Consider the following 15,101-nt stretch of genomic DNA (forward strand, 5'->3'; position numbering starts at 1 on the left):
CACCACGGATCTTTGTAAAACACATTCAAGCTAGGCATCGTGGTGTGACCCTAGCTGAGGCAGGAGGATCTCAGCTTCAATCCCGGTCTGGGGAATTTAACACTTAGTGAGAGCTTGTCTCAAACTAAAAATACAAGAAAACGGCTGCTTAGTGTAAAGGCCTTGCTTTAACTGTAGGTACTGTCAAAATACAACACAACACAACACAGTACAACAACAAACCCCCCAAAGCCCAAAACACAATGTCCAGAAGTCGAATGTGTCTGCATATTCTAAGGATGGAATTTCTGGCCTTGTGATGTCAAATGGTCACCAACTGGTCACTTGTGTAGGTCCAAGTGAAGGGTTGGTAGTTTCAACCTATTTGAGCTACTTTCAAGTTTGTGAAAAACAGCTTAGGTAATTTTTACCACGTTGATCATTATAGCCAGTGTATTACCTGTAGCGACGCTAATGGGAGTATACTGCTTAGCTACGTGGACTCCACAGCGAGAGTGATAAAAGCAAATCACCCCCCACCACAGTGGTGCCACCTGAAATCCCAGCTTTCCGTGAGGATGAAGCAGGAGGATTGCCCAGTTCAGTCTGCCTGTGCAATTTGGAAGATCCTGTCTCACAATTAAATAAAATAGGGCTGGAGAGACAACTAAATGGTATCAAAATTTCTTTTACTTTTTTTGAGGTAGGGTCTATGTAGTCCAGGCTGGCTTTAAACTTGCTATGCAGCCCAAGCTGGCCTGCAACCTGCCATGCCTTAGCTTCTTGACTGCTGAGATTATAAACATGCATCACCACACCTGCCTAATAAATTACTTCAAAAAGTCAATAAAAGCCAGATGTGGTGTCACCTGTGTCTAATCCCAACACTAAGGAGGTTGCAGCAGGAGGAATGCAGAAGTTTAATGCTAACCTGGGGTAGACAGGGAGTTGCCGGCCAGCCTGGACTACATAATAACTAGGGCTCAAAAACAAAACTGAAACAAAAAATTAAAAAAAAAAAAGAAATTTTTTTAAAAAGTAGCCTCAGTTGATCAAGCCCCAAAGAGAAGAATTATTTATCAGATTCTTTCCTCTTTTTTTTGGAGGGGGGGGGCTGGCTCAGTTCACCCTGAAGGGGGGGTTGGCACAGCATGTGGTGTTGAGGATCGAACCACTGTCCCCTGCACCTGCCTAAGCAGGTGCTTTTAGACTACTGAGCTATCTCACCAGCCCTATCACATTCTTTCAATTCTGTCTTTAAATGCATATTGAAATTATATACACAAGTGTATCCCAAAATCAATACTTTTCATCTTTTTTCTTTTGATTTTATTTCTATCTCTATTTTTTAATTTTTTTGGCAGAATCGGGGATTGAACTCAGACCCTTGTGCTTGCTAGGGAAGCACTTATTCTACTGAGTCATCTCCCCGGTCCTGTATATTTTTAAATTTTATTTCTATTTCTATTTTTTTTTCTTTTGAGATAGGATCTCATTATGTTATTCCAGGTTGTGGCCTTGAACTCACTATGCAGCCCAGACTGGCCTTGAATTCTCAGAGATCTTCCTGCCTCAGTGTCCTAAGGGCTGGGATTACAGATATGCATGTGCTGTAAGACCTTGCAACTTTTCACCATCTCTTTATTTTATTTTATTATTTTTAAATGTATTTGGTTGTTACAGGGTTCTGCTACGCAGCTCGGACTTGTGGTGCTCCTCCAGTTTTCAGCCTCCCCAGCACTTGGGATTACATGTGTGTTTCATGCCTGGTCTCTATGGCCAGCTCAGCATGCCTGGGGGTGGGGCTGGTGTGGCATGTGGTGCTGGGGATCAAACCATGGTCCCTGAGCTTGCCTAAGCAGGCGCTTTAGTCTGCTGATAATTTAGCTATCTTGCCGGCCCCCACGTCTCATCATCTTAATGGTCAGTTCTCATGGTCAGTTCCAGCTCCCATCACCAATGGGCTACTGAAAGATCTCCCATTTGACCCACTGTGTCCATTTTTCACTTGCTCCATAATAGTGTATTCTCCCTGAAGTAGATAGGAAAAAAAACCTTTTAAATATAAATATTGGGCTGGTAGACTGCTTGCCTAGTATGTGTGAAGCTCTGAGTTCAATGCTCAGCGTCACTCCCCACCAACTTATTATTGTGTCACTTTTGGTGGAAATTCTTCCATTAAGTTCCCACCCTAGAATAAATGTGAACCTCTTCATAGCTCTATGGAAGACACACTACATCTGGCCACTCTTTACCTCTCCAAATGAGTTTATGGTAATTCTCAACTTAGTTCACTTTACTGAAGAGGTACTGGTTAAGTCAATTTTCCATAAATCAAATTTCCTGAGCATGGAGCGCTGTTGCCTGCCTGACATCCCAGCCCTTTGGGAGACAAAGGCAGAGTGGGAAGGTGAAGCTCATCTGGGGAATTTAGTGCCTGGACAAGAACCTGATGCAAAATAAACATAACAGTGCCAGTGAGATAGCTCAGTGACTAAGGGCCTGCTTTGGCAAGCACAGGGACCAGCCTTCAATCTCTGGTCCCTCATGCCCTGCCAGCCCCACCCCTGGTGCCCACTGAGCCTGTGACCAGATCCAGGCATGGTGGAGCACACCTGTGATTCCAGTGCTGGGGAGGCTGAAAACAGAGATGACTAGGAGTCCGAGCTGCGTAGTGAGACCCTGCACCAAATACAGAAATGGAAAAAAGAAAAAGAAAAAAGCCCTCTGGATGTAGCTCAGTGCAAAAGCTCTCACCTCAATCCCCAGTACCACAAAAAACCAAAACCACATTTTAGACAACAAATTAGTCAGTGATGGACAGCAACATAAGCCTAAGGAATTTCAAACACTGTAAGGATTCTTTCTTTGCTGAGTTTAATGCAGGAAGCATGTTTTTCATTCTGGGGATGCCAGTTATTAAAACCAGGGCCTCAAGCACTCTACAGATGCATACTGCCAAGGATGGATCTGTAGCCCCAGGCAGGAAAAAGGAAATTATTTTCTTTTCTTTCTGTTTTTATTTATTTATTTATTTTTCTGTACTGGGGCCAACGCATGAATTTTCTGCACTGAGCTACATATATTTAGACCTTTTCATTTTGTAAATTTTGAAACAGGACCTCGCTAAATTTCCCAGGCTCCTCTTGAAAAGGTCTCAGCCTTCGAGTGGATGCGATTAAAGGCACGCAACACCAACATTCCATACCTTTGGTTAGCTAAAATCCAAACATTGGCCTGATAAATACACTTTGAATATTTTATCAGCACTGATTGAATGCCCAAAGTAAAGAGATGATTTTTTTTGGCTAGTTATATATACGTGTATCCTCTCAATCTCTGTCTATACATACTACATATTTCTACATAGAGCGCCAGCCCATTGTGTATTTTCACCCCTTCCTTTGTGCTAAAACCTTATGAATACTGTATCAGTCAATCCTTTACAAAACCTGCAATCCCAGAGGCAGGACGACCCCCTGAATTCGAGGCCAGCCCGTACGACCCTGTCTCCAAAGCCAAAAGGAAGAAAACAAAATAAAAGGAAATATAACTGATGAAATGAAATGGTGAGGTCCAGATTAACACAAAGAAGATAGAAAACTGAGGTAATAGGCGTGGTTCTAAAGAGAAGCTCAACTGACACTGACAAGATTACCGCCGCGCCCCTTAGTCACCGCCTGCTCGGCTCCTGGACTGCCCACACCGGCTGGCCCGCGCGGCTCCGGAAGGTAAACACCTCGCGAAGGGCGTGGCAGAAGGCGGGCTGGGGCTGCGCGAGTGGCCTGCTACAATTGATTGGCAGCTGCCACGTCCACGTGCTTTGAGCTTCGAACCAGCTGTCGCGAGAATTCGATGTAAACAGACTAAGACTCCCTGTCCTCTGCCAGCAATCTGAGACGCTAGGGTGAGGTCGGCTGGAGCCTGGGACGTGTTGCTTTTAAAAGAAAGCCACCACGGTATTGCTTGTACATAAAATAGGCTATTCATAACTCGTCTCCATTTGGCTGTGTTCGTAACCGAATCTGACAATCGGCTTCACTCGAATTTACATACTGTTGTGTTTTTCCTCCAGCCCCAGCGGATTGGGTAAATCCAGGAGGCGGGGCCGCCTCTTTTCTACTTGTTGGTTGGCGAAATTGACCTCCAAGGGCGGTGCCCGGCCTCGGCCAATTCGCTTTTGGGATTGGCCAGCGGGGTGGTTCCGCTGAGGCGTGGTAGGAAGTGGTAGCTGTCAATCAGGAGGGAGACTCCAAACAGTGAGCCTGGAGCTGGAGAGCAGCGTTTACCGGCGGAGCGGCCGGTGAGAAGGCTGGCGGGTCTTTGGCTTTGGGGAACCTTGGGGAAGGCAAGGGGCAGGCAGTGTGAGGGGACAGGGCTTGGCTGGCAGTAGCTCGGCGGGGTAGCGGCATGGAGACTGGAGGGGGAGGGGAGAAGGGCAAGGGGCCAGAGGGCGGCCGGGGGCAGCGGTGGCTCCGCGTTGGAGGTTGAGTGGGCAGCGTCGCGGCGGCGTCTTTCAGGGAAGCGTGGCCTGAGGGGCTGCTGAGGGTCGCCGACAGATGACAGAGCCCTTAAAGGACAGGGCTTGGTAGACAGGCTCGGAAAAGAAAGGGTGGAATGGAAATGAGAGGGCCTGGGGGGCTAGGGGTGAAGGGTACCCCTTAAGGAAGGGTTGGCTGATCTAGTTAGGCAAAAGGTGTTTTGGTTGTAGGAAGTGGGACTCACCAGTTTGGGAGTTCTCATAGCAGGCAATGGAGTGCCCCTGCTTACAGGTGATGCTTTCAGGTTAGGTCCAGGCTGTGGGCTTTCTTGCGTCCTATAGAGATCTTTAATATTGCTGTTGGTCCTTTTTTCACCTTCACCCGGGAGAATGTGCTCTTTAAGCCCCAGTGATTCAGGGGTTCACTCGGGGCTCACGATTTAGGAATGGGATGGGAAAGGACAAGGGGCTTTGCACGTCTCGTAGGTTTATATTACATGTTTGTCTAGACTATTAGGCTGTAGTAGCCAAAGATTAAAACTAAAGTTTAATTGTGGCCATGCAGTTTTATTCATCGATTCTCAACAGGTTTAATAAGACAGAGCGATAGCATGTCATTGTTCCATTGTCCCTACCCCCCTGTATGAAAATTCTCTTTGTGAATGTTTTTTCATATTTTTAATTTTTTAAGAGAATTAAAAAAACAATAAAATTAGAAATGAAACAAAATTTCACTGAACAAGATAATAGGAATTCAACAGTGGTTGTTATAGTGCACATTGTTGTCTAAAAATTAGTTGCTGAGATTGCCAGACATAAGCATGCAAAATTGGGCAAAAAGATTAAAAAGAAGAAAAAATTAAGTATTAACTTTTCCTTTCAATAGACCAGTAGATCCATTTTTTGAAATATTGTGTCATATGTAATTTCAACATCTCTACAGAAACTTAAGTAAACTTTAAAATTCTGGCTCACAAAGGAAGCACGTTTATTTTTCTGATCCCCAGGTCACACTTCCCTCTTATGACGTTGTTCTCTTTCTAGTTTTTGTGAGAACAGAAAAGCCCAGCAAGTCTTAACTGGTTTTGTGGTTCCAAGGTTTAGATAAGAAAAAACCCTCATGATAATTTGAAAAGAAAATTTGTTTTAGAGACAAGAGTCTTTGTAGTCCAGGGTGGCTGTGAACTGACCATGTAGTGGCCTTGAACTTGCAGCAGTCCTCCTACCCACTGTCAAGTGCTGGGCTTACAGGTGTGTGCCACTATGTCTATCTGATAATTTGGAATTTTAAAAATTTACTTTTTTTCTTGCTTGTCTAGTGGAATAGAAATTTCTGGGAATGTTTCCTCAAATGATCTACATTGCATAACCACTAATATGTTTTTGTTCTGGAAACAGGTTTTATGAGTGAAGATATGGCTACAGATTCTCCTAGAAGACCCAGTCGATGTACTGGTGGAGTTGTGGTTCGCCCTCAGGCTGTCACGTAAGCATATTTCAGATAAGCCCAGTAGCTGATATGCAAGTAAATAACATTTGCATTTTCTTTTTGAATAGTGCTTAGCTTATAAAAATCTAATTTTGGCTTTACAGCTTGAATATCCTTGTCATGGCCAAATAAAAGGAGCAATTGGAGGGAGGGTCAGGTTGATGTATTTGGTATATTTAAAAGTCACTGAAGGGCCAGCCAGATAGCTCAGCGGATTACAGTACCTACTTAAGCAGAGTGCAGCAGCCAGGGTTCAATTCCCTGGGTGCCTTGCCAGCCTCGCCCCCGGGCGTGCTGAGACTGCAGTTGAGAATGGGCATGGTGGGGGTGGGCCTATAATCCCAGTGCTGGGGAGGCTGAGACAGAAGGATTGCGGAGTCCAAGCTGTATAGCAAGACCCTGTACCAAATACATAAATAAGATTTTAAAATATTAAAAAAAAAAAAAGAAAAAAATGTGATAGGGGCTGGGGAGATAGCTAAGTAGAATAAAAAGGGCCTGAGTTCAATCCCTGGTTCCGCAAAAAAAAAAAAAAAAAGAAAGAAATGTGATAGGGTACTTTCCTATTGTGCTTAAGGTCCTAGGTTTGATGTCTGGCACTATTAGTGCTACCATATATGGCCAGAAAGTGCAGGTAGTTCAGTTAGTGCTGTTTTGTGATGTATGGAAGGTTATGCCTAAAGTTACATGTATATGTATGATCACTCAATTGTGATTGATTGATTCTATTTTTCAAATTTCTTTTGGCGGAACCAGGGATTGAACTCAGGTCCTTGTGCTTGCCAGGCAAGTGCTTATTCTACTGAGCCATCTCCCTGACCCCTCAATTGTGATTTAAAATGTATACTTCATTCTAGGTTTTAGTCAGAATCTTTTTAGGTTTTTTTTTTTTTTTGGCGGAACCCGGGATTAAACTCAGGCCCTTGTGCTTGTCACGGAAGCGCTTATTCTACTGAGTCATCTCCCCAGCCCCATTTTTTAGTTTTTTGGTACTGAGGATTGAACACCCTAAGCTCCATTCCCAGCCTTAACTTGCTCAGGTTGGCCTGGAATTTAGTGTTCCTGCCTCAATCTCCCATAGTGGTGGGATTATAGGCCACCATGCCTGTTCTATATCTTAGACATTCTTTGACAAAAGATATTTATATTTTCTAGGAGTTTATAATCTGACATGGCTTAAAGAATTTTATGCTTGAAATTAGCTTAATTTTTTTTTTTTTTTTTTTTTTTTTTTGAGACAGGGTCTCACTATGTAGTTCGTGCTGACCTTGAACTCACTCTACCTTAGACTGATCTCAGATTTGCACTGATCCTCCTGCCTTAGTCTCCCGAGTGCTGGGATTGCACATGTGTACTGCCTCACCTGGTTAACTGAAGCAGTAAGACAGAAGAGATTCCAGCAAAATGGTGTGAGAATTTAGGAGTATTTTAGTAGTATGATCAGAAGAGGCTTAAGGTAACACTTTAGAGTAAATCTCTAAATGCTAAGTAGAATTTGGGCTTTTAGAATTGAAGGTATATTTTAGGCAAAAAAAATAGAGTGAACAAATGAATGAAAACTAAGCTATTTTTTATTTAGTTCTTTCCCCCACCCCAGAACTGAGGATTGAACTCAGGCCCTTGCACTTGCCAGGCAAGCGCTTATTCTACTGAGCTATCTCCCCGGCCCCTAAAATTTAGTTCTGATATAGAGAAGTTGAACTATTTGAAGTAGGTTTGGTGGACAATTAATACCCTTTAGTACCTGGTTAAGGAAGTAAAACTTTGTTAAGTGCATCCCCCCCCTTTTTTTTTTTTTCTTGAGACAGGGTCTCGCTATGTAGTTCAGGCTGACCTTGAACTCACTATGTAGCCTAGGCCTCTAATTTACTATAATTCTCTTGGCTCAGCTTCCCAAGTTCTGGCATTACAGGTGTGTGCCACCATACCAGGTTTGCGTTAAGCTTTTTGAAATGCTCTTAGTGAACTGGGTATGGTGGTACAAGCCTATAATCAATCCCAGCACTGGGATATGCCAAGGCATGGGGAATAAAAATTCTTAAATTGAAGGCCAGCCTGTGTAACTTAGTGATTTAGGAAGACCCTGTCTCAAAAAATAAAAAAAGACTTGGAAATGTAGCTCAGTATCAAGGCCCTGGGTTCTATTCCATATACCATAAGCAAACAAGCAAACAAATACATAAAGTGCTCTTACTGGGAGTTGTAATTTGGATTATTTCCTTTGGGAAGTTTAGCATATTACAAAATTATTATTCCCTCATACTAGCAAAAGTGTCTGTATAATGTAATATTTTATCATAAAGAATTTTTCTTTGTTAATTTCCCAGCACAATATTTCTTTGTTATGGACCATGGCAACAAGTGAAACATGTTATTACCTATGAGTTAAGTGCTATTTTTGATCTGTGTTTTACAGGTGAGGAAACCAAAGCTGAAGTTGTTCTAGGTAACAGTGAAGACAGGGGAGCCAGATCAGGCACAGGCAACTTATTTATTATTATTATTATTTTTTTTTTTTTTTATGTATTTAGTACAGGGTCTACAAGGTCTCACTACACAGATTGGACACTCCTAGTTATCCTCCTGTTTTTGGCCTCCCAAGTTCTGAGAGTACAGGCATGCACCACCATGCCCAGTCTCAGTCTCAGTCTCAGTCTCAGCGGGCCCTGTGGGCAGGTACAGCAGGCACACCAAGGATTGAACCCTCGGCCCCCGTGTCTACCTAAGCCGGCGCTTTAATCCACTGAGCTATCAGGATGGCCCCCCAGCTAGCTTTAAACTTCGGAATTTACCATCCTGTGTTAGCCTCCTGCGTAGCTGGGAGAACAGGGGTGTGCTTCTACAATGGGCTTAGGTTGCTTTTTTAATCTTTCATTCAGTGTTCTTTTAGCAGATAATGCCTGAGCATTTACTGCATGCCTCAGTACTGGCTACTTGTTTCTGAAAAAGAAAAGTATATTTAAGTTGCTTTTTTTTTTTTTTTTTTGCCAAACCGGGGATTAAACTCAGGCCCTTGTGCTTGCCAGGGAAGCACTTATTCGACTGAGCCATCTCCCCAACAGAAGAGTATATATAAGAGATAGATTCTTTCCTGTATTAGAGCTTGTATTCTAGTAGAGGCAAATAGTAAATAAGTAAATTAATAGTTACAAAATATCCTCTCTGCCCAGTGTGTCATGATGGAGACTGATTGGTGACTATGCATAATGTTGTCAGGAATGATTTCTCCAAAGCAATAGTTAAGCTGGAGATACTACCATTGACATATGTATGCATGTGTGTTTATTTATTTATTTATTTTTGCAGAACCAGGGATTGAACTCGGGCCCCTGTGCTTGCCTGGCAAGTGCTTATTCCACTGAGCCATCTCCCTGGCCCCAAAGTTTTTCTTTTCTTTTTTTCTTTTTTGTTGATACCAAAGATTGAATTCAGGACCTTATGCTTGCCAGGCAAGCGCTTATTCCACTGAGCTATCTCGCCCAGGTCCATGTTTATTTATTTCCAGGGACCAAACTGAGGACCTTGTGCTTGCCAGGCAGGTGCTTATGCCACTAAGTTATCTCCCCAGCCCTTATTTATTTTGTTCTGAAACAGCATCTCATCCATAGCTCAGGCGAGCTCTGAACTCACTATGAGGCCTTCCTGTGATTCTCCTGCCTTGGTCTCTTCCAGGAGTACACTGCCATACCCGACTAAGAGATACTACTTTGAAGGAAAGTATATGGAACAGTATTGAGCAGAAAGAATGATGTAAAGGCCTTGATTCAAAGAAGAGCTTGATGTATTCTAGGAATTGAGGTTGTATAGTAGTGAAGCAGAGTAAATTAGACGAATGGAAAAAAATGCAAGTCAGCGAGGTTCTCATCTTTCTCAATCTCTTTTTCTCTTCTATTTTTGTTTTTGTTGCCCGTTATTGAACCCAGGGGTCCACACGAGCTAAAACGTGCTCTGCTGCGCGTATCCCTTTTCCCCAGACTTATTGTTTGTTTTTATGCCTAAACAAATGTTGTCAGTCTTAAAGGTATATTGTTTGTTCTAAAATTTAGGATAATTCATTGTTTTCTAAAAGTCTAATTTTTTCATGAGATAAATTTGATTTACTGTGTTTTATTTGTTGTTTTCTCACTGAGCTACACCAGTAGCTCCTTTTATTTTTCAGTTTTAGACAGTTTTCCTAAGTGCTAAGTTGCTCAAGCTGGGCTTGAATTTGGGATCCTCCTGCCTGAGGCTTGCAGAGTTCTGGAATTACAGGCGTGTGCCATCATGTCCAGCTGATTTAGTGTTTTGAAGCAATTGTTTTTCTCCACTTGATGACATCCATAGACTTTCCATTTAAAATATTTCCCCAGCCTCAACCTGTGGGTGTGCCACTACTGACCTACATTCTCATTCTCTCCTTGTCCCCGTCCCAGTCTCTCTGATGTATATCTGTCTAGTGCAGTACTAGGGATCAAACCTGTGGACAATTTACCATTGAGTTATAGCCCCAGCCTTTTTTTTTTTTTTTTTTTTTTTTGAGAAGGGTCCATGCTACCCAGGCTGGCTTGGAAGTTATTCTTTTCCTGCATCAGCTTCCCAAGTAGCTGGGATTGTGGACTGAATTGGTGACATACTGGTCACAGATCAGGGACTCAGTTCCCAAACAGCTTAAAGAGGAGGTTACTAAATACCAGATCATTACTGAAAGTTTTTCTTGCTCTCATAGGGTGTTCTACTGCTCTGGTTCAAGAGGAAGGCGTTGCCTTAGCTGTGTCTACTGTGTTCATATCTTCAAATATGAGAGATGGATGGTACCTCTCGCAAATTAGGAAAAAGTGGCTCTTTTTTTTTTTTTTTTTTTTTGAGGCAAGTTCTCACTGTGCAGTTCAGATTGAGCTGTGTAGCCTGTATTGGCCTTGAACTCACAACCATCCTTCTGTCTCAGCTTCCTGAGTGTTGGGATTATAGGTGTGCACCCCCATGCCTGGCTAGGCAGGACTTTTTAAAAAGAGATGATATTTAAATATGCTGAAAGTTTCAAAGTGCACAGGCAGAATTATCAGGTGATAAGATTTGGCTTTCTTTTTTTTTTTTTCTTCTTCTTTTCATATTATGAATGACCTTGTTAGGGCTCGTCAGTAGAGCTTTCCCACGTCATGAGCTGTGATGACAGATTTTATCCATTTCACCTTTTTCCAGAGAGCAGTCCTACATGGAAAGCGTTGTGACTTTTCTGCAGGACGTTGTGCCACAGGTAAGTGTCTGTATGTGATTGCAAAAATAGTAGTCTTGACTTTGACTAGGGAAGCTCTGAAATGTTCTGTTTCTAGAACTTTACACTAAATCGTGTGAGCGACTCCAGAAAGTCTCCTGATACTTTTGTGTCCTGAGGATGGATAGCGCGGAACTGCACTTGTTACTGTGTAGATGTGCCACAGTTTGTGAGGACAGTGGCCTAAGTATGACCTCTTAAGACTTGCTATCTGAATAAGAAGGAAAGCAAGTTATTAGTCAACACTTGGGCTATGGGATTCTCTAGCTGGGTTCTGTCTCCCACACCTTTTTTGTCTAAGTTAAGAGAGCTGGGAATAAGGCATAGCTTTTTCTGAAATTGAATGTAAGTTATCACTTAGCATATTTTTGAAAATAATAACAATGTCCGTAGTTCTCTCCCTAGAGTCTGATGCAGTGAAATCAACGTGGTATCTAGTAACTTGTACTTTCAGTACAAATGTTAGCTATTTGCTCCTTGTGACGTCAGTCTTCTGACTGCAATAGTAATTTTTTTCTTTTTTAAGAGGTAGAATCTCATTATATAGTTCAGGCTGGTTGAACTCACTATGTATTTACTGTGTATCCCAGATTTGGGTTGAACTAGTGGTGATCCTCCTGCCTCACCCTCCAGTGTGATTACAGACATGTGTCATCATGCCCAGCTCTGCCATGATGGCTTCATATTTTAAGACAGGGTCTTGCTATGTAGTTCAGGCTGGTCTTGCACTGACTCTGTAGCTCATATTGACCTTGAGCTCGTGGCAGTGCTCCTGGCTCAGCTTTTCGAGTGCTGGTGTTACAGGTGTGCGCCAGCATGCCTGGCCTTGCCATGATGTTTTTAACTGCACTGGTCTAAAAGCACATTCGTAAGTCCAGTACTATGGACTTTTATTTTTATTCAGCAGTAGGATTTGAACCCAGAGCCTTCACACTGACCAATAGCCCCAGTCTTTTTTTATTTGTTATTTTCTCGTTAAAGTTGGACTTGTAATTCTCCTGCCTTAGACTTCAAAGTTGAGGGATTATGGGTGCGCACTACCATACCAAGTTGGTAGTTTTATGAGAGGGTCCTATAAAATAGAGTCTGAATTTTAGTTTTATTAAACAAAATGTATTCAGGAGGTAAGGGAAAGTACTAAGGAATATCACATTATTATGTTTTCTTATTATGTTCAGTCACTGAACATAATATGAAAGTAGGCTACAATGGCAAGATCTGTGGCACATGTAAGGGAAAAGAAATGCTCTCCTTTCTCGAGGTAGTTGCTTGACAAATCTGATTGATTGAAGCAATCATAGATTATTAGTAGCAGTGAATCAGTAAGCGTTGTGCATATAGCAAGCTGTATATTTAATTGGTAAAAGAATGCAGAGAGCTTTTCCTCCCGGGCTGTCTGAGGCTCCGTTGCCATCATGAATGACACAGTAACTATCTGAACCCGGAAATTCATGACCAACCGGCTTCTTGAAAGGAAACAAATGGTCATTGATGTCCTTCACCCTGGGAAAGCAACAGTACCTAAGACAGAAATTCAGGAAAAACTTGCCAAAATGTACAAGACTACACCAGATGTCATTTTTGTGTCATTTTGTTTGGATTCAGAACCCATTTTGGTGGTGGCAAGACGACTGGCTTTGGCATGATTTATGACTCCCTGGATTATGCGAAAAAAAATGAGCCCAAACACAGACTTGCAAGACACGGCCTGTATGAGAAGAAAAAGACCTCAAGAAAGCAGCGGAAGGAACGCAAGAACAGAATGAAGAAAGTCAGGGGCACCGCAAAGGCTAACGTTGGTGCTGGCAAAAAGCCGAAGGAGTAGATTCTGCAGTGCGTGTCTGCAGTGACTGCGACTTTGTTCACGAGAGGATTTAATAAACTGTAAAACCTTAAAAAAAAAAAAAAAAAAAAAAAAAAGAATGCAGAGAAAGAGATGAAGTTCCTAGAGATGGCTGAAGTTGCATTAATTGAAACGGAAGAGCATGCTTGGATGTTTGATTTTGAAGGAAATTGGCGAGCTGGATGCAGTAGGCAAGGGGAATTTCATGCCATGGAGTATCAGGCTTAGGGAGTGATTAGGGGCTGAAACACGTTGTTTTCTCTTAAACTGGGATTCTGTTTTGGGATTATAGTTCCAATGAAGTCTTATTTTTACATGTTTAAAATTTGCCCCAAGCGGGCCTCTTTATCAGATTTTCACCAAGATATTTTTTGTGTGACCCTGAAGCTTGAATGAAAAGTTGGAGAGTTTGCTAGTGGGACAGATTCTCTGAGTCATTTCTATAACTTGCATGCAGAGTAGAGGGGCTGCTAAAATTGATAGGGTAAAATTGCAGCAAATTAAAGATGAATTAAGGCAAGATAGCTCAACGGACTAAGTGCCTACTTAGGCAAGCACAGGGACTGGGGTTTGATCCCTGGCACCACATGCTGCGCCAGCCCTGTCCTCAGGTATGCTGAGCTGGCCACTGAATCCAGGAGTGGTGGTGCATGCCTATAATCCCAGCACTGGGGAGGCTGAAAACAGGAGGATCACTGTGAGTCTGAGCTGCGTAGTGAGACCTTGTACCAAATACATTTAAAAAAATGAATTTTCATGGATATGATACATTAGAGGGAAGATAGTATGTCAGTCTGTGTATTGGTTGTGAAGATTGGATCAGAGTAATTTACTCTGGAAGTAAATTACAGGCATGGATTGAAGAATTAGAATACTTATTCCACAAATTTATGTTGTCCCTTTTATGCAGGTCATTATTTTAGTTACTATACATAGTAAATGATCAGGAATCAAACATTTACTTGAGGCCTCACTGTAGGTATGGCCTGTGCTAGGGTGAGGAGCTGCCCAGTACCCTGCCTTGCTGAGGTCATTGGAGTATACTACTATGCCCAGGTCTACTCTTTTGTAAATTTTGAGATAGGCTTTCCCTGAATTATTGAATTGCCTAGGCTGGGCTCAAACTTATGCTCATCAGGCCTTGGACTCCCAGGGTGCTGGTATTACAAATGTAACCCCCTACTCCCACAGCCACCCTCTGCTTTTTTTTTTTTTTTTTCCTTTTGATACAAAGTCTCACTGAGTTTGGCCTGGCTTGAACTGGCTGGAGTTCCCTGCCTCAGCCTTTCAGAATACTGGGATTGTAACCATGTACCACCTTTCTGGCTAGTGTGAAAGGTTTGACTCTAAAAAAGAGGCCCTGAGGGCTGGAGATGTAGATCAGTGAGTGCTTGAGGCCCTGGTGTCCTCCCCCAGCCCTGCAAAATTATAGAGGTAGATAGATAGTCCAGAGCAGTTGCATCATGATTAATTAAGGAGGACCCATATAATCAGTAATGGGGGAGGAGAAATCATTTTGTATGGTGATGTAGGGACCTCGATAAAGACAGCAAGTGAGGGCTAGAGGAGTAGCTCCATGGCAGAGCATTGCCTACCCTATGGGAGGCCAAGGATTCAGCCCCAACACTGGGAGAAAAACAAAAGCAGGGTGGGCACGGAGTAAAAAAGCAATGTGCCACAATGAGAGTAAATAAAACGTGCAAATGGAGGCTGCAAGAAGCCGAGAGGTGCAGTGGTAACTTCTCTTGCTTTTGTGCGCACATGTAGGAAGGCAGCCTAGAAGCAGCGGGCAGGTACTTCAGTCAGCTCCCCAGAATTTCCTCAAAAAGAACATGTGTGCTAAAGCGTGAGGAAAACTTGAAGACAAAGTAAAAACACAATAAATGGAGTTATGAAACTTTATATATCCTTTTGGAGGGTAAGCTGCAGAGCTTCAAGCATTCCAGAACACACATGGAAGGCCTCCTTTGGTCTTGTTTTCTTCTGTCTATCACCCAGAAATCCTGAAGAGGTGGCAAAGGAATTGTAAGAATGTTGAGTAACCCTACAAATGATAAGA

General features: G+C 42.6%; 1 protein-coding gene across 7 annotated transcripts in view; it reads left to right on the forward strand.

Annotated features, from left to right (window-relative positions):
- The first annotated feature begins 4,147 nt into the window (after nt 1-4,147).
- Nucleotides 4,148-15,101, forward strand: part of Bcas3 (BCAS3, microtubule associated cell migration factor) — a 633,943-nt gene continuing 622,989 nt past the window's right edge. For 5 of the 7 annotated variants that reach the window (XM_023703174.1, XM_004643019.2, XM_004643020.2 and 2 more), the window contains exons 1-3: nt 4,148-4,282; nt 5,858-5,945; nt 11,127-11,181. In XM_023703174.1, coding sequence (XP_023558942.1) covers nt 5,863-5,945; nt 11,127-11,181 — 138 coding nt within the window. In that variant the 5' untranslated portion in view covers nt 4,148-4,282; nt 5,858-5,862. The remainder of the gene's footprint in view (nt 4,283-5,857; nt 5,946-11,126; nt 11,182-15,101) is intronic. The other 2 variants (XM_023703175.1, XM_023703178.1) reach the window with 1 other exon arrangement.

The sequence above is a fragment of the Octodon degus genome, unplaced genomic scaffold (assembly GCF_000260255.1).
Source record: "Octodon degus isolate 3935 unplaced genomic scaffold, OctDeg1.0 scaffold00164, whole genome shotgun sequence".
NCBI lineage: Eukaryota > Metazoa > Chordata > Mammalia > Rodentia > Octodontidae > Octodon > Octodon degus.